This window comes from Mastomys coucha, unplaced genomic scaffold (genome assembly GCF_008632895.1).
Source record: "Mastomys coucha isolate ucsf_1 unplaced genomic scaffold, UCSF_Mcou_1 pScaffold3, whole genome shotgun sequence".
NCBI lineage: Eukaryota > Metazoa > Chordata > Mammalia > Rodentia > Muridae > Mastomys > Mastomys coucha.
The window spans coordinates 12,231,343-12,249,898 of record NW_022196909.1 but is presented as its reverse complement, the minus strand read 5'-3'; the positions used below and the strand labels follow the sequence as shown (position 1 = coordinate 12,249,898).

The following is an 18,556-nucleotide window of genomic DNA, read 5'->3' as shown; positions in this document are numbered from 1 at the left end:
CACAGTTCATCACCAGAAGAAGTCAGGGCAGGAGCTCAAGCAGGGCAGGAACCTGGAGGCAGGAGCTGATGCAGAGGCCATGGAGGGGGACACATTAGTGGGTGGGCCCCATGACTTGCTCAGCCTGCTTTCTTGTAGAACCCAGGACCACCAACAGCCCTGGGATGGAACCATGCACAGTGGGCCGAGCCCTCCCTTATCAACCACTAATTAAGAAAATCCTTTACAGCCTGATCTTACGGAGGCATTTTCTCAGCTGTGGCTCCCTCCTCTCTGGTGACTCTAGCTTGTGTAGAGTTGACATAAAACCAGCCAGCACTGTAAGTAGGCATTAATCAAAGCAAACCAGGAGTAGGAAAGTGGAAGGAGGCAGGGAAGAGCAGTTGTTAGACCCACTTAACGTACCACTGCTGCTGCCTGTGGCCAAGCATGACTTGACTCGCTCTCTGAAAGCATGGCCTGGAGAAAGGACTGAAACAACAGGTCGTTGCCCTTAACAGCCTGACCACACGAGCTTGCACACATAGTCTATAGCATGCGTGCGTGCCTTTGGAAAAGAAAAGCTGACTGCCATGTAGGTTTCTGTAAGCTCTTTCTTGCTCACCCCCACTGTGGCTTCAGAGTGTAAGTGAGACTGCGGCTAGACCTGAGCGAAGCCTTTCAGGAGCCATCTTGGCTTCGGTGCCCTGGAGACGTCTCTCTTCCACTCTCACTGGTATCTACTCCATCTGTGTTAGAGTTCTTATTCTAGAAAGATTTCAGTAGCCTATCAACAGAATTAGTTATGGCATTTATGGTCAGTCATCACTTACCCATAAGGATACATTCTGAAGTGGTCCATGGACACTGTAGAGTTTTATTTACATAATCTAAGACATTATTGAGCTGGTGTGTGTGTGTGTGTGTGTGTGTGTGTGTCTGTCTGTCTGTCTGTCTGTGTTTGTAATGAGATAGAGAATCTCACTATGTAGCCCTGACTAGTCTAGATCTTGCTATGTAGACCAGGCTTACCATGAACTCGTTGAGATCCACCTGCCTCTGCCTCCCAAGTGCTGGGGTTAAACAGTCTGAGCATCCATTCATAGATGCTGACCCAGAGTGCTGTCTAACTATTCACAGGGTGAAGGAATAATTACCTTTTCAAGTGCTTCTTAAAAATCAAACAGGATCAGGACAGAAATTAGCTAGGGTTTGGCAGTATGAAGATTACCCTGATAAGAGTGTTAAATTAATTGTGATAACAGTGAGAGTGGCGTCGGGTGGATCAGCAGGGCTGAAAATCTCACTGCAGTGTGTTAAACGGAGGCTGGAATCCAAGCAGAGACAACTGAGATAAGATGCCACTGAGTAAGCACAGAGTAGTGAGGCAGTAACAGGAGGATAGGGGATTAAGTGAGGACAGTAACGTGTGCAGGCTAGTGCCACATCGTGCATATGGTCCGATGACAGCTTTGGGGAGGTGGCTTTCTGCCCTGTATGGGATCTGAGGAGCAGACACTTGGTGTGCCAGCTTGCCAGACCAGGGAAGGATTTTTTTTTTTAAATCCTTTAAGTTTAAAATATAACAGAATATGTCTATATAGTAATATTTTAGAGATCCAATAAAAAGAAAAGATCTAGAGAGAGAGATTCTTTTCCCTCGCCTGTAATTCATTCCTTTCCAGTTTGCCTTTTAGAACCGTTCCCTGGAGGCTGTCCTCCTGTTAACTGAGATTTGCCTTCAAGATGCTCTGCTAGTCTGTGCAACAGTGGCTACGGTTCCAGCTACTCAGAAAGCCTGCGGCAAGAGCATTGCTTGAGTCCAGGAGTTTGAGGCCAGCCCGGGCACTGTAGTGCAATCCCCTCTCAACAACAGTGACAGGCATTCTGTGAGACAAAGGTATTTCAGCTCTCTTGGAAGACTGTGTACCTGGATCCAGATCATGCTTGTGGACTTGGGTGCTTAACGCTACTAAAAGCATAATGAGCTGTACACACAACTTAATGTCTTCAGCTGACTACCTTTTAAAAGGCATGCACGGGGAGGAAAGCTGTTGTTCCTTTAGCTTCTCTGAGGTCTTCAGTTGGGTTCATTGGGACGAAAAACAGATTAGTGAAGGAGAGAAAATAAAATGGCAGCTTATTAACATGTGTCTGTCATCTATATATGGGAAACATGAGTTCATTTCAAAGACTTTAAGGTTAAATTCGACCCTCTGCTAAAACCAAGGGTTCCGTTGCCTGTACCTCCTGTTTTGAAGGAGGAGTGCTGGGATTTCAGGTGTGCACCACTGTTTCTGGCTTGTTGAAGGTGGGTTCTGTCAGGCTTGTGCTGTGGCCTCTACCCTGAGCCTCTCATTGCCCCTCCTCGTTCTCCAGGGCTGCTTGCTTGCTTTCTTATCACAAGAGATTAAATCAATCTCGCTCTCTCTGTCTCTGTCTCTGTCTCTGTCTCTCTGTGTCTCTGTCTCTCTCTCTCTCTCTCTCTCTCTTTGTGTGTGTGTGTGTGTGTGTGATAAAAACTCTCAGTTTGGCACTCAAAGATCTTCTCAATTGAATGTAGCTGACCTAGTCTCCAATCTTGTCAGAGCAGCTCTCCAGCTTGTGTGCTGGCTCTGCTCCTTTTTATCACCTTGCGAATCCCCCGGGGCCCTTTTCTTCTGGTCATGACCACAGTCTCTCCAGACATGTGTGTTCTTTGTGCTCCTTGCTGCTGCTGCCAGAAGCAAAGCTATTCATATCTACACGTGCGTACATCTGGGAAATGGTCATTTAAAGATGAATCAAAAAAAAAAAAAAAGACTCAGAAGTTATCAGGTAGGAGGAAAATATAAGGGTCGGCCTCTCTGTTGGATTTATTAGCATATGTGCAGAAATGGGAGATGAGCTCTGGTGGGGAAGGAGGTTGCTGGAATTGTGTTGCTAAAGCTTACATCACAGAATTCTGTCTACACGGACAGCGTTGAAAGTGGACCTGGCCAGGGACCTTCCCTCAGTCCCAGCGGAGAGACAGTACCAGGCCAGTGACTGAATCTGACCTGAGTCCCCATAGCCAAATGCAGTTATTTTAGTAAATGAGAGGTTGTTAATATACATAAACACTAGGAGTAAATATTACAGTGGCTATTAGGAGTTAATATACATAAGTATTAGGATCTGTGTAATTAGTACTATACAGATGTTTCTCATGTGGCAATAAATAGTCTACGCCTAACTACCAACTGTGTGTCTACAAAAGTGGGGAAACAAAAAAAAAAACATTTGGAGGAACTCAGAACTGAGTCCGGAAGCAGATCTGTGGGTCAATAGATTGCCCTGGGTAGCTGCACGCCAAGTCCAGGGTAATTTAAATCACAAAGCAGTGTGCTATGCGTTGGGGATCTGGAGCCTGCAGGGTGGAGACAGCAGAGGGAGAAGTGAGTAACTCCAGTGCATACCTTAGCAAAGGTTAAGGGCTCTGCCTTCTCCACATACATCTGCCTGGAGAAAGAGAAGAAAGACCAACTGTGGCCTCCAGGTCATTGTTGAGAGGGAAAAAAAAATCATTCTCCATTAATTCTCTTGATGGAAGTGTCTAAAAAGACCTAAGGTTTGGGAATGTCCCTGACTCTCTGTCCTTCCATCAGAATTTTGAGCTGATCTGAGGCTGAAAATGAAGAAAGATAGAAGCTGACTGAGTGGCCTCTGCCATTTCTTGTCTTTGTTGCTGTGTTCGTGCCTGTGTGTGGAGGCCAGAGGCCAGCCTCAGCCTTGGCCATGTTCTTTAGACACCATCTACCATCTGGCTGTGGATTTTTTGTTGTTATTGTTATGGGGTTTTGTTGTTCTTGTTTTGTTTTGTTTTGTTTTTGAGACAGAGTTTCCCTGGCCTAGAGTTTGTCAAAGCTGCCCAGTGATCTGTCTGCCTGTTCTGATTTGTGTTGTTGGATTTTAGTTGTTGTTTCGAGACAGGGTTTCTCTGTGTAGCCCTGGCTGGCCTGGAGCTCACTGTGTAGACCAGGCTGGCCTCGAACTCAGAAATCCACCTGCCTCTGCCTACCAAGTGCTGGGATTAAAGGTGTGCACCAGTATGCTAGGCTTCCAAAGATCAACGTGGGCTCTGGGAACTGATGGGATCTTTGTGTTTGTAAAGTACCGTGGAGGCCCCCACCCAGGCCCATTTACAATTTGTTTCTACTTCTCTAGATAGCATTTTAGAAATATTACTTTTAAAATGTTTCAAGGAGCCGGCAAGATGGCTTAGCTGTTACAGGCCCTTGCCACCAAGCCTGACCGCTAGAGTTCAATATCTGAAATACACATGGATGTAGAGGAGAACTGACTTCTGTCAGTTTTCCTCTGCCTTCTACCCACATGCCATGGTATCTGTGCATGTATGCATGCAGATACACGTACACACACATACACACACACACACTTACACACACAAATGCATAAGCATGTAATAAAAATGTAAAAGAACATTTCAAGTATGTCTTGCTTCCTTAGAACCTAAACTATTGGTCGTCTCTCAGATGACTTGCATGGCTGGGCAGCATGGATTTAGTCAGGTCATTTTCAGTGAAAGTGCCTCAGTCACTCTTGGATGTTGAATTAGCCCTCGGCTGAGGCAGTGAAGAGCCCCCGGTATTCTGAAGGTGTGCTGTGCTCAGCTGGTTCAGCTGGAGCGGACAGTGGTTTGTTCAGACATTTCTTGTGGAAGCCAGGTGGAAGGGCCAGTGTCTACTTCTGGGATGATTTCTGAGTGAAGCAGAGGAAGACTCACAGCAGCATGACCTAAAGGGACTCTGCAGAACTCATCTGCGGTCCATTGGTCAGCGTGAGGAACATGGCGAGATGCACACCCCAAATTAAAAGATTAGGAAAGTGAAGCTCGCCTCTGGGATGCAGGGTGTGAAGTTGAGTACCTGTTGAGCAGTAATATGAACAAATATAAATGTGTCTGTCTTATGATGAACAAAACATCTATTTAGAATTAGTCAGCCGAACCCAGCCGGAATCATAGTCAGGAGGGACACAGGCCTCCTCCCCACCAGAGCTCATCAGGGTGACATTGGCCACAGCAGTGTCACAAGGGCTTCTTCACAGCCATGTCAGGTGTCCGTGACATCTGTAGGGAACATGGATGTGCTGTCTTCTCTGTTCCTTAGGGGAACTCGGTAGTATACAGTGCCCAGACTCATTTCTCTTGAGGGCACCCTTTGGACAGTGTGTGGGCTGCTTCCGGTGTCCCGACTGCCAGGTAGGCGGTGCCCCGACTGCCAGGTAGGCGATGCCGTGCACTCTGGTCTGCTCTGTGGATTTCAGCACAGCTTCTCAGCCTTTGAAACCTGTGCTTTGGTGATTGAGAAGGGCAGGGACTCCACTTTTGCTGCCATCTCGGTGAGGTCCCAATACAAAACAAAACATTAAAGCAGCGGTTCTCAACTCAAAGGGTTTTCTAATGACCTTTTATCAGGGGCTGCCTATCAGATATTCACATTACGATTCATTACAGTTGCAAAAATCACAGTTATGAAGTAGCAGTGAAAATAACTTTGTGATTGGGATCAGCACACACAAGTGTAACTGTATGAAAGGGCTGCAGCTCTGGGAAGATTGAGAACCACCACATTAAAGGAATCTCTTTCTGTAGTGATATGAAAAGAATCTGGTAGGGATGGCGCTTTCCAAGGCTGGGAGTGAGGAAGATTTAGATTAAACTTCAGTTACTTTAATGGAAGCATCTCAGCATTAACACACAAAACAGCAACAAGACTTCTAGCTAAAATGTGGCTCCATCTAGCTTCAGGCTCTGGACCCCACTGCCTTCTCGCATGGACTTTCTGGTGAGTCACACTTGCACCTGTGACATGGAAGCTTTCTCCCTGTAGACTTCCCGTTTCCCACCAGGAGCCTGGTGTGCAGGGGGAGGGCTGCCCCTCCTGATTCTGTGTGCTCTCATTGTTGCTTCTGTGCCATTCACACCTCAGTGGGACATTCAAGAAGAGTGCCTCATCAACAGACTCTGCTGCCCTAAGTTCTGGGGCTTTCCCGGCGTTCCCCCAGAATGGCTGTCTAGTGCACTCTGCTGATATGATACCTTGGTAAAATTCCCAAGTTTCCATAGTTTTGTCTTCTCCATAAGATCTGGGAATCACCCTTGACTGGCCTGGCCTTTTTGGGTGCTCTCCATCAGCCCTGGGAGCGTGGCTGCATCCTAGAGCTGCCTTCTCTTTACATCGGTGTGGCTAACTCCCCTGTTACAATTAACCGTATTATATCAGGATTTCTCTGTTAGCGCATGGTTTGTCTTCTAATTTAATTTGACCAATTCCTTTGGCTTATAAGTAGTTAAGTAGCAGCTCTGTTTCATAAGTTGTTCTGAGGCCAATACCTGCAAAACAGTGTGGTGTCTGACAGTATTTCATCAGCGTTTGGTGATGTGGCTGCCGTTGTCGGCATCATCATCATCATCATCATCGTTGTCGTCACCACCACCACCAGCAGCATCTAAAAGTGACATTTCTATCATTTGTCCACAGGATGTTTCGTCTTAATGCCCTTTCTGCGTTGGCAGAACTAGCTGTGGGCTCTCGCTGGTACCATGGAGCGTCCCAGCCCGCACAGACCAAGCGAAGACTGATGTTGGTGGCCTTCCTGGGAGCATCTGCAGTGACTGCAAGTACCGGTCTCCTATGGAAGAAGTGAGTGTTATTTCTGGCTTGGTTTTACATCAGGATTTCTTGGCTGAATCCTTTGATATTGACGATGTTGGTCTATGGAATAAGGTTTATCATCAGATAGTCATAGCCCTGCATGACTATCTAACAGCAGAGAGCAAACAGTTCATCAAGCTCTGCCTGCTGCCCCTGCCGCATGTTCACATCGCAGTGAAGCGTCGCTTTAGAAAAGGGACGTTTTCTGAAACTTCAAACTTTGGTGGCCACAGGAAACTAATCCCCGTACTCTTGTATCACCTGGTCATTTTCTTCCCCACTGTTGACCCTTCCCTGGAGAAAACAGAAAATGTGGCGAGCCACAGGCTTCAGTTCTTCTGTCTCTGCCATACTGTGTGTCTTTGGTCTCGGCCACCCTGTCTTCCAGTTGCTATCTTGATGCTTGGCTTTCCAAAGCAGTCCATTTTAGAAATTAATTCTACTGAATAAGTACCTAATAAGGTGTGCCCATGTAAAGCAAATAGTCCCATGATTCTTAACAAACGCCTATAGCTGCGTAAACACCCCCAAATCAAGAAATAGAGCACTTCTGCCAACCCATAATGCCCTCCACGCCAGTTAACGTCACCCACAATTCCAAGCAACTGGTGAGTTGATTTCTGTCACTATCGATTTATATTTCTGAAATATGACGTAAGTGGGGTCATAAAAAATTATTTCTTGGAGGCAGGTTGGTGGCATAGCCTCAAATCACAGCCCTAGGGATTACAGAGGCAGGAGCATTGACACTTTGAGGGCAGCCTGTCTTTAAAACAACTTGTGGCTAAGTTAACGAAGACACAGCCAAGTACACATCGTTATTACTTTGCCACAACCTGTATCCATCTGCATCAGAAGTTGGAGTTCTTTTACAGTCAAATAGTGCTCTTTCATATGAGTGGCATAGTTTATCTATTTACCAGTGGCTGGCTTCTACTTGTTTGTTCTTATTGATAAAAGCCACCTTGAAATTCATATGTAAGTCGTCCTTTCCTTTGACTAAATACCTAGGAATATATTTGCCAGAAAAGTGTAAACTTGATTCAAAACTGCCAAACCAGGGTTGCAAGATGGCTCAGAGGGTATAGGCTCCTGTCACTGGACAAGGTGAGCTGACTTTGATCCCTAGGACCCACAAGGTGAGCTGACTTTGATCCCTAGGACCCACAAGGTGAGCCGAGTTTGATCCCTAGGACCCACAAGGTGAGCCGAGTTTGATCTCTAGGACCCACAAGGTGAGCCGAGTTTGATCCCTGGGACCTACATGGTGGGAGAGAATGACTCTCCCAGAGTTGTTCTCTGACCTCCACACTCACTGTGGTGGGTACCTCCCCCACACATAAATAAGGGTAATAAAATGAAAAATATTATTTGAAACAAAATAAAACCCAAACCATTTTCCACTGGGTTCTTGGCAGCACACCGCCGCAGTCTGGCTGGGCAGGGATCCTGTCCCCACTCGCTGTGCACTATCTGGTCAGAACACTGCACGGGTCATTGGGCTTTACTTTCTGTTCCTGAACAGCTGACGATGCCAAGACTCTTCCTAGAATTTGTGGCCATTTCTTTGCCCTCTTTTGTGAATTGTCTATTTAAATTGCCGCTAAAAATTAAGTCCTTTTAAAAGATTTCTGTTTATGCGTGTGTGTGTGTGTGTGTGTGTGTGTGTGTGTGTGTATTTGTGTATGGGTATCTGTTCATGTGTGAGGGAATCTGCAGAGGCAGAAGAGGGCATTGGATCCCCTGGAGCTGGAGTTACAGGTGCTTGTGACCCCCGGACATGAGTGCTGGGAACTCAATATTATCACTTTGATAACTTTCAACTACTTAAAAAGTGTAGAAAGCATCCCTCCTCAGACTCAGAAGGGTGACGCAAGCCAGCTGGTGGCGGCGCACACCGCAATCTCAGCACTCGGGAGACAGAGGCAGGCGGATCTCTGTGATGAGGCCAGCCATCTCTACATAGGGAGTTCCAGGACAACCAGGACTAGAGAGACTGACCCTATCTCAAAACAACAAAAAATGAAAATGGCAGCCATTGTCTTCAGTTGTATACTTGCTGGTAGTCCACCAGCCTCTGATGGGTGCCTCTAAACCCGAGACCACACAGATGACCCTGGTTATACTCAGTAGGTCCCAAAACAAAACAAAACAAAAAGATTTGAATGTAAGGAAAAACCTCTAGTGGGAGATTGACAGCAGTGTGAGGGGTATAAGAACAGACATGAGAGTAGGGAGAATATACTATCTACAGTGTATGAAATTGTTAGAGGGGTGTGTGTATGTGTGTGTGTCTTTGTCTGTCTGTCTGTGTCAGTCATAGGACAGCTGGCTAGAGTTGGTTCTTTCCTTACACTATGAGCTTGAACTGAAGAGTATTGATAAACTAAACTGAAACCATCAGGGTTGGTAACATTCAGGTTGGTGACATCTGGGTTGGTGACATCGGGGTTGGTGACATCCAGCTTGGTGACATCGGGGTTGGTGGTATCAGTGTTAGTGGCATCAGTGTTGGTGCCATGTTGTCCTCCTGAGAAATCCTGAGATTTTTGCATCTACCTGGAGGCTTCCACTCTGTGCTCTTCATTCCTTTCGTTGCCCCACATTTCTTTCTCGTTTTACTTTCTGCCCTACTTAAATTTGCCTTTCTTTGTGACTGAAGCCTTTTGTGCAGTGCCCACGTTGTGAAGTCGGAGGCTAATGCCGTATGTCTTTACTTGAGCATGACTTTACTTAAAAAAACAAAAACAAGCTTGGGACTGGCAAGCAGGATGCATGGAGACCTATGGTGAGAACCTTGGTGGTCTAAATCAAGAGAAGCCACATCCTACAAGATAGTTAAGCATAATAATGTTTCAAAATGTGCTTGTAGGAAACTAATTGAAACAAATCACAGGTCTGATCTGCTTGTGGGTCTGCTCTTGAGGCAGGGTCCCTGTCTCAGAAACTTAGCCCTGAAGCTATCTCCACTTGACAACTGCTCACAAAGGGAAATTAGTTTCCCCAAGGGAGTTTCATTGGTTACACAAGCCACACTGAAGGCCAAGTCCCTGCCCAAGCTTTCGTTTATATGTTATGATTTCCGATTTTGTGCTTTTATATATGTATGTGCCTGTCTGTCTGTCTGTCTATGTCTCTATTTCTCTGCTTTTTCTTTGTTGTTTGTTTTGATTTTTTTTATTTGCCTGTTTGTTTTCTAAAGCAAGAGACAAAAAAGGTGTAGAGTTGGAAGGTGGGAGACAGGGAGGACCTGGGAGGAGACAGGGAGGACCTGGGAGGAGATAAAGGAGGGAAACCAAGATCAGAACAGTTTACATTGAGCTGGGTGTGGTGCTGCACACCTTTAATCCCAACACTTGGGAGTTAAAGGCAGGTGGATCTCTGTGAGTTGGAGGACAACCTAGTCTACAAAGTGAGTTCCAGGATAGCCAGGGCTAAGTAGAGAGACCTTGTCTCAGAAAACCAACCAAACAAAATAATAGGATAGTGTTTGAAATATTATTTTCAATAAACAAGAATCTGAGGAAAAGGCTCTTCCATTATTCTAGTACAATAACAGCAGCATACTTTCCTCTCCCTCCCTCACCCCCCTCCCTCTCTGGGTGCTCCTTCATCGGTCACACACATTCATTCTGTCCCTCCTTCTTTTCCTCCCTCACCCCCCTCCCTCTCTGGGTGCTCCTTCATCGGTCACACACATTCATTCTGTGTTTTCTTTGTAAAAGGTACTGGCAAACCTAAAAAATGAGGATACACTGTTAGGGGAGCATCTGTGGGGTGTTTGGATTTGTTGTGATTTGGATTTTTGAGATGGATCTCACGTGTAGCCCAGGCTGGCCTGGTACTGGCTATGTAGATCAGGCTGCTCTGGCAGGCGCAGGTGTAAGCACCACACCCAGCACATTTGACAGTGTGGGCTTTATAAAAATGGCAGAGGGTCTAGGGAGTCAGTGGGTGGTGTGCTTGTCATGTGAGCGTGAAGAGCTCACACAGAGCCAAAAGTGGAAGGCATCTGCCATCTTCCAGGGAAATGAGAAACAGACCGGAGAATACCTGGAAGCTTGTGGACCAGCTAGCCTGGAGTATGTTCATAGCCGTAAATATCAAAGAGACCCTGTTCAAATAGGCGAAAGATGAAGAGCAACACCTGAGGTTGTCCTCTGACCAGCACACACTGGCCTGGCACATGCATGCTTGCACTTCTGCATTTTAAGCACATTATCACACACACATACACACATACATGTACATACATACATACATGTGTACACACATACATATACATACACAGAGGCAGAGAGAGATTTTATTACTTGGTTTTTACTTGCTTTTATTTTATTTCTATTTTTATTACTGTAAACAGTACATAGCATTTCTCATTTTAACCATTTAAAAACATTTTAGTTGTATTAAATATGTTCTTGTTGTAAATTAGGGCTCTGGAACTTCCTCCTCTCATAAGAATGAAGTGGTGTGCTTATTAAAAAGAATGAAATGATATTCTCATTGGAAAGTAAGCATGAGATGGTATCCCAGAGCTAAGGAGACAGAGGCTGAGAGCAGATCCAGACCCAAGTTCAGTTCACAATAACCACATGGCTGCTAACAACGGTCTAAAACTCCAGTCCCAGGGCATCCAGTGCCTTCTTTTGACCTCTGCTGACACTGCGCATATGCATGCACAAGTGTACACATACACACACACACACACACATACACACACACACACACACACGCGCGCAATGCACAGACATACATTCAAGAAAACACTCATACACATACAAGTAAATAAATCTCAAAACAATTAAAAGCTGATATTCCCATGAAATGGGAACCCAGTGAAGAGCAACTTCCTGTGCCCTCCACTGCCCGTCTTCAGTCCGTTACAACCTAACACCCTGTAACTAACCATGCCGCATCCTTCATCTTGCTCTGTGCTTTAAATTCGATAACTCATAGAAATGCATGTATAATATTCACCCTTTGTGCCTAACTTATTTTACCTAGCAGGCTGCTGCTTCTGCTCTCTCTCTCTCTCTCTCTCTCTCTCTCTCTCTCTGTGTGTGTGTGTGTGTATGTGTGTGTGTGTGTGCACGTGCGCGCGTGTGCATGCATGCATGTATCAAAGGAAGTACTGAGTATTTTCGGCTGTTTTAGGAGGTTCTTCATGTGGGATTCATGACATATGTGATTGGTGCTCCGCTGCGCTGTTTGTGAGTACTTGTAACATTATGGAGCTTTGTGTTTAACCTAGGCTTCTCCTCTGTACCGCCAGGGCCCATGCAGAATCTCCACCATGTGTCAACAGCAAGAAGACTGACACGGGAGATAAAGAGAAAAACAAAGACACCGGGGAAGTGTCCAGCCATGAAGGAAGGGCTGCAGATGCTGCGGCCGAGCCTTATCCTGAGGAGAAGAAGAAGAAGCGTTCTGGATTCAGAGACAGAAAAGTACGGAACAGAGTTTGGCTAGTGAATCAGAATTGTGTCCTAGAGGGGAGTCACGCTGCCCATCTCCTAGTTGTGTTTCAGAAGGGCCGCAGTCCCTCCTGAGCGCCTCACCTCTTTATTATTGGTATAAGCCAAAGGTACCTCAGAGTATGAAGTGTTGTGTGACAGACTTTTCCTGGGGAGTCACACACACACACACACACACATACACACACACACACACCACACACACACACACAGCCTACAGTAGCCCACAGCCTACAGTAGCCCACAACAGACTAAAGTCCAGATCCCACCAAAGGTTAACTTAGTGAACTAGTGTGTTTTATTGGGCTGATATATAGAGTCATGAGTGAGGAGTTTTTCCCAGGAGTAGAAATGACTCAGAGCCCACCCAGCACACTTACAGCTCTCAAAAGCACATTACACAGCCTGCAGGCAGCTTACCAATTTGGAGAATTAACTTACTGTGTACCTCTGATAGTCTAAACCTCTGGCCGGTAGCCTACCTGGTCTTGTTTCCCTCAGGCTAGTCGGCTGGTCTCTGCTTCTTTGCAGTTTCAGTGGCTCGTCTTGACAGCACAGCGACTCTTGGCAGTCTCACTATTTACTCTCGGGAGGGAGGGGCCCGGCGAATCTGGTCAGTTTCTGGGACTTCCTGGAGCTATTTGGAGTTGCTTACCTTCTGTCTTCAGGAGCTTCCCTTCCAGGTCGAATGTTTCCATCTCCACTACTATACAAGGTGGAGTCAGAGGGAGGAAGAGTGTCGAGGGTCGTTTTTCAGGGGGAACACATTCTTCTTCAGGGGGAACACATTCTTCTTCAGGGGGAACACATTCTTTGTCCTTTCAGTTCAAATAGTAAGCTGATCCTTGCTTTCTGGGCCTTCCTTTTTTGTTGGGTTGGGTTGGGTTGGGTTTGGTTTGGTTTGGTTTAGTTTTTCAAGACAGGGTTTCTCTATGTAATCCTGACTGTCCTAAAAATTACTCTGTAAACCAGGCTGGTCTTGAACTCACAGAGATATGCCTGCCTCAGCCTCCAGAGTTCTAAGATCAAAGGCATGCCCAACCACACTCTGCTTTGGGTTTTCTTAAAGCTTAACATTATCATAGATATACTGAATTTATGATATTTCTGGTTTGCTATGTCAAAACAAACCATTAAAGCCAAAAGTAAGGCAGAATAATATTTGTGGGGGAACATACAATTCCCAGAAAGCAAATAGCTGTGGACAGCGTAAAGTATGACCACGGCTCGGGGCACAGGTGCTTTACCTCAGGAACATTTCAGCTTTGCTATAGTAATGCTCTTGATGTCAGTCACTGGGCTCTGTCTCAATAACACTCAGAAGGGTTGTTTCTTAGACAACTTGAAATTCCTAGTTGATTTGAGCTACAGAAATACAGAAATACAGATGCTACAGCAGGTCAGGTTATTTCTCCTGTGCTATGTCATGTGTGTCTGTAAGAGTCACTCCTTTGAGAAGTCCGGAACATTTTAGATGAAAGCATGCACATATCCATTTGTGACTGGGATGAATCTGAACAAGAGCTATGTGTCACTAATCCGCTGAGTTCTGTAACCTCAAAGCTCAGGGCTGCCACTTACATACTTCTGCTTTGGAAACAGTCAAAATCAAGTCAACATTTGTTAACCTGCTTCCATTTATAGCCCCGCCTTCCCCATAGCAGATGACAGGGCCTCCTGTATCACAGTGACACTAAAGCTACCAGTGTGATTTATTAATTTATAACTCCTGATGCTATAAAATCTAACTGAATTATGTCAGGAGCAGTTCTTATTCTTCTCTAGGCTCAGAGGAAGAGCTGCCTTCCCGTCCTCTCTCCCTCCCTCCCCCTTCCCCTTCCTCTCTTCAGGGATGCTCTGCCTATAACTTAATAATCATAGCCACAATTTATTAATACCAATTTTATTTTTTAGTGTTTTAGTTTTTTTTAAATCAGAAAATATACAGTCTATAAAAGCAAAACTTACAAAATATATGCAAATATATCTAATAATATAAATGAGATCTTATAAATAAAACCAAAAATTTTACTAATCACTTCTTTAAAAGAAGAAGAAGAAGAAGAAGAAGAAGAAGAAGAAGAAGAAGAAGAAGCCGGTGACTAGGCCTGGCTCTGTGAGTCAAGGCTCTTGCTGCCAAGCCTGCTGACCTGAGTTTGATCTCTGGAACCTAAACCCAAATGGTGGAAGGAGAGAGCCAACACACACATGCACACACACATGCACACGTCCGCATGCATGCACAGAGAGAGAGAGAGAGAGAGAGAGAGAGAGAGAGAGAGAGAAAGGAGAGAAGTTGGAGAAATACTATGTGATAAACTACATTTTTTTAAGTTGTAAGCTTTTAACAACCATCTCTACTCTTCTGTGTTCAGGAGTTTGCATCATTTTTAAAAGAGACCATTCCTCCCAAGAGCTCTCTTGTGTCGCCTGGGTGTGATGTGACGCAGCCGTATCCCCCGAGCAGTTACGTTTTACTATGACGAAGTTCTTTCTTACTTGCCCACAATCTCACGTATCGCTTTTATCCATGCCCTTACTTCTGCTTTTCATATATGTTGTCTGGATTTTGTTTAAACTGCTTTTCTATAAAACAAAATATATATGCAGGGTGCCACAAACGGATTGGATTTTTTAATGCGTGTTTTACTTTTGCCTCTTTTTTTTCAATGAGCCTCCTGCCTCCACTTCCTGAATGCTGAGATTATATGTATCCCATGCCCCAGTACAGCATAGATCTTTATCATAATTGCTTCCTTGCATTTTGGGGAAAGTTTAGAAAACTCAGCAGCATACTTGTTTAGACTTTGCATTTTCAGACTGGCAATGCAAGCCATTAATTTTGAACCTAGGACATTGCCTCCCCAGGGACAGTGTAGCTCATCATTATCTGTCACTGTAATTGGTCCCGATAGCTGTCTAGTTACTCTAGCCTTCTGCATTAACCTCTGTGAAGGTGAGGATGGTATAAGTCTTGCTGGGACCAGATGTCCCAGTCTGGCCTTTCCCCCAAGGAAGCCTTGGGGAAACCCTCGCTTATGCCACAAGGCAGGCAGAAGTCAACAGGCTCAGAAGCATCTGGGCTCATGTGCGGCTGAGGGAAGTTCCCCCATCCCCTTAGGCAGGAGCAGTTTTCACCCCACTCAGGACAGCAGCAGACTCTTAGTGGGGACTTCATATCACCGGTGGCTCTCTTCTCAGGCTAGGCCAACAGTTGATCTGCTTCCCTTGCTGTGTTTCTAGTGTCTGCTTCTCAGCCATTTTACACAGCTGGGTAGATATTTGGCAGTGTAGGGCCTAGAGGGACTACCTAATGACTAGGCTTTTCCAGCTTGTAATATGGCCGAGTTCCATATGCTGCTGCTGGAATGGAAGCGTTTGAAAATGCGTGTTCAGGCCAATAAGAACTTCCCGGTTCCTGGCCTTTGGATCCTGCAGCAGCAGGACAAGGGTGCCTTTCCTTCCCTTGGCCACCTTTCCCTGTCGTAGGCAGTGGGAGAGTGAACTCGTCTACTTCTCTCACTTGAATCAACAGTGTATTGCTGTTTTAATGTTAGTCCACCCATTCCCCATCTGGATGCTAAGGACTGAACTTAGGACCAAGCATGAACTCTGTAATCAGAACTATTTCCCTCCAACCTAATGATACATGTTTCAGTTCTCTTGATACACAGGAGACAGACACAAGGCCATTTAACCCTTAAAATTCCCTATGGTTGGACTCTGTTGACATTTACTTTAAGTGCCGTTCAGCTCCTTCAGTTTCTGTGTCATTTCGAGAGTTGGTGGTTTGACTCTGAGGTTTGATCAGACTTGGGTGTGGTCCCTGTAGCCACAATGGTGACGATGGTGCTATTCCTGTCTCCTCCTCCTCTTCTTCCTCTTCCTCCTCTTCCCTCTCTTCCTCCTCCTCTTCCTCTTCCTCTTCTTCCTCCTCTTCCTCCTCCTCCTCCTCCTCTTCTTCCTCTTCTTCCTCCTCTTCTTCCTCCTCCTTTTTACATTTATTTATTTTTATGTTATTTAAATTTACATCTATGTGTATGAATGTCTGTCTGCATGTATGTTTGTGCACCACATGTATGCAGTGTGCCTATGGAGGCCACGAGAGAGTACCAGGTCCCTGGAACTTGAGCTACAGTTGTAAGCTAGCATGTACTTGGCAGGAATGGAACCTGGGCTCTCTGAAAGAGCAGGAACTGCTCTTAACCACAGAGCCATCTCTCCAGCCATTATTTTTCCTTTTAGCTATGGATAGTCAAAATCTAGATCTTTCCATCCTTTGGGACTGCAAAATAATAATAATAGTAATAGTAATAGTAATAATAATAATAATAATAATAATAATTTCTTTTCCATCCCTGTCCTTCCTTTTCCTTCTTTGACCAGGTATCCATCCTGACTTAGGTGTGGTCCCTGTAGCCACACTGGTGGCGATGGTGCTCTAAATCCCTGTGCAGCTGAGGGTGACCTTGAGTTTCCGACCCTCCTGCCACCACCTCCAGGTGCTGAGATTAGAGGCAGGCCTGACCATACCTGGACTCTTTCACTTATTAGTTTGAATATTTCATAGAGAAAACATCTCTTATCTCTTTGGTTATAAATCCTTTCTGGCTGCCCCTTGGTGTACTTCACATAAAAAAAAAAAGTCCTTGTGTTCCATCCAGTTATAGTCAGCAGTTTTATGGAAGATACGTCTTAACATAAAGATGCTTAAGAAAAACCGATAAATGACAACAAATTATTACAATTTCCTTAGTAAATTTTTGAACATCCCCAGTCCCTCAGAGTAGCCTGTCACTGGCCCCAGACTTTGCTCTCTTGGATTCTGTGTCCTGAATTCCTGCTGTAGTGATTTGGTGAAATCACTGAGTCACAAGGAGGAAGAGGCAGTCCAGGGTGGAAGTCTCCAGACTACAATGCTAAGCTAGAAAAGGCGGCATGTGTGTACTGAGCTGCCATCATATTCATACTAAATTCTGCCCATGTGGGGCTTTCCTACATCTGTTATTTCCTGGACCTATTGCTTCAGAATAAAGCTCTGTAACCACACAGAGACATTGGTTCATGTTAACAGTACAGCTGCTGGGTAATGAGGAAGGCCTTTATACTGGCACGCAGAGAGGCAGATCTCAGAGTTCAAAGCTGACCAGGGATATAGCATAGGACCCTGCCTCCATCAAAAAAACAAACAAGACTCTAGCAGAATGTATACACTCAGATTGTAGTCAAATGAATAGCCTTCTGTATGATTGAATGAATCTGTAACTGTCCAGAAAGCTGAGCTTCAGGCTTGAAACCCCTGACTTTGACCTTATTCTTCTACCTTGAATAAAGCTGATTTTAGTTTACAAAAGCCTCTTACCCTAAATGTTCCACACCTCCCCCATCCCCGCTCTCTACTGCTTTCCACTTTTTTTTTATTTAAGTTTTATTGCATTATGATGAGAAAAGTTACATGATTTCAATTTATCTATATTTGTTAACATTTAAAAACATATTTTAAGTAAATAGAATTAAATCACATTCTTCCCTTTTATACCCCAACATCTCCCAGAGACCCCCCCTTTAATACCTACAATATCTTTTTTTGTCATATCCTTTAAAATTTATAAAATATTATAACAATAAAAATTAGTATTATAAAAGTTGTTTGATATGAAATAACAATCAATTTAACAGTCTTATGTAGATGCTTGTCCACAGCAATACTGAAAATACTTATGTTTTTCTCAATATAAATTTTAAATAACTTCAAACATATTAACTGTATATTTCAAAATAATATATCACTACTAGTATTTTCTTAAATGAACATAAATATGTAAAGTCTTTTTGTTTGTTTATTTTGTATTTAGTAGAGCTTAAAATCTTGGCTCTTACTGTGGCATAAGCCCAAAATAAGAACAATTTTTAGACATTGGATTTTATTGTAATAAGGGTGAACTTTAATGACCCTCACATCACCAAAGGATTTTACCTCCATCATAGCTAAGCTGAGAGTTGATAGTTCTGCTGTGCCAAGTAATGAATTGTAGGCACGATTTTTGGATACAGAATTCTTGCTATGGTCAAAGCTATTTGACTTGAGTGTCTTTATTCTCAGCCCAGAGAGAACAGGGTACATTCATTTAAGAAATGTGTGTATTAAGATGGTCTATCCATAAAGTCATTCACCAACTGTTTCAGTGAACAATGGTTCTGCTTGGAGGGTGGCACAGACATTAGGTGAGGGTAAGAATCTGATTCATTAGCTGTGATAATTTGGAAAAGCATTCATCACAGAGAAAGAGTAACTTATAAACTCCTCTTCAAACTTGGTATAAAAGTTACAAATGTCAAGCAAAGCATTCAGTCTCACTCTTTGTTGTTCTCTTACAAGCCACCTTCCAATTTAATTGTCTA

General features: G+C 44.4%; 1 protein-coding gene across 2 annotated transcripts in view; it reads left to right on the top strand.

The window, feature by feature from the left end:
• Micu1 (mitochondrial calcium uptake 1) overlaps nt 1-18,556 on the top strand; it is a 157,405-nt gene that overhangs the window by 18,043 nt on the left and 120,806 nt on the right. For both annotated transcript variants that reach the window (XM_031348480.1, XM_031348479.1), the window contains exons 2-3: nt 6,504-6,665; nt 11,953-12,127. In XM_031348480.1, coding sequence (XP_031204340.1) covers nt 6,505-6,665; nt 11,953-12,127 — 336 coding nt within the window. In that variant the 5' untranslated portion in view covers nt 6,504. The remainder of the gene's footprint in view (nt 1-6,503; nt 6,666-11,952; nt 12,128-18,556) is intronic.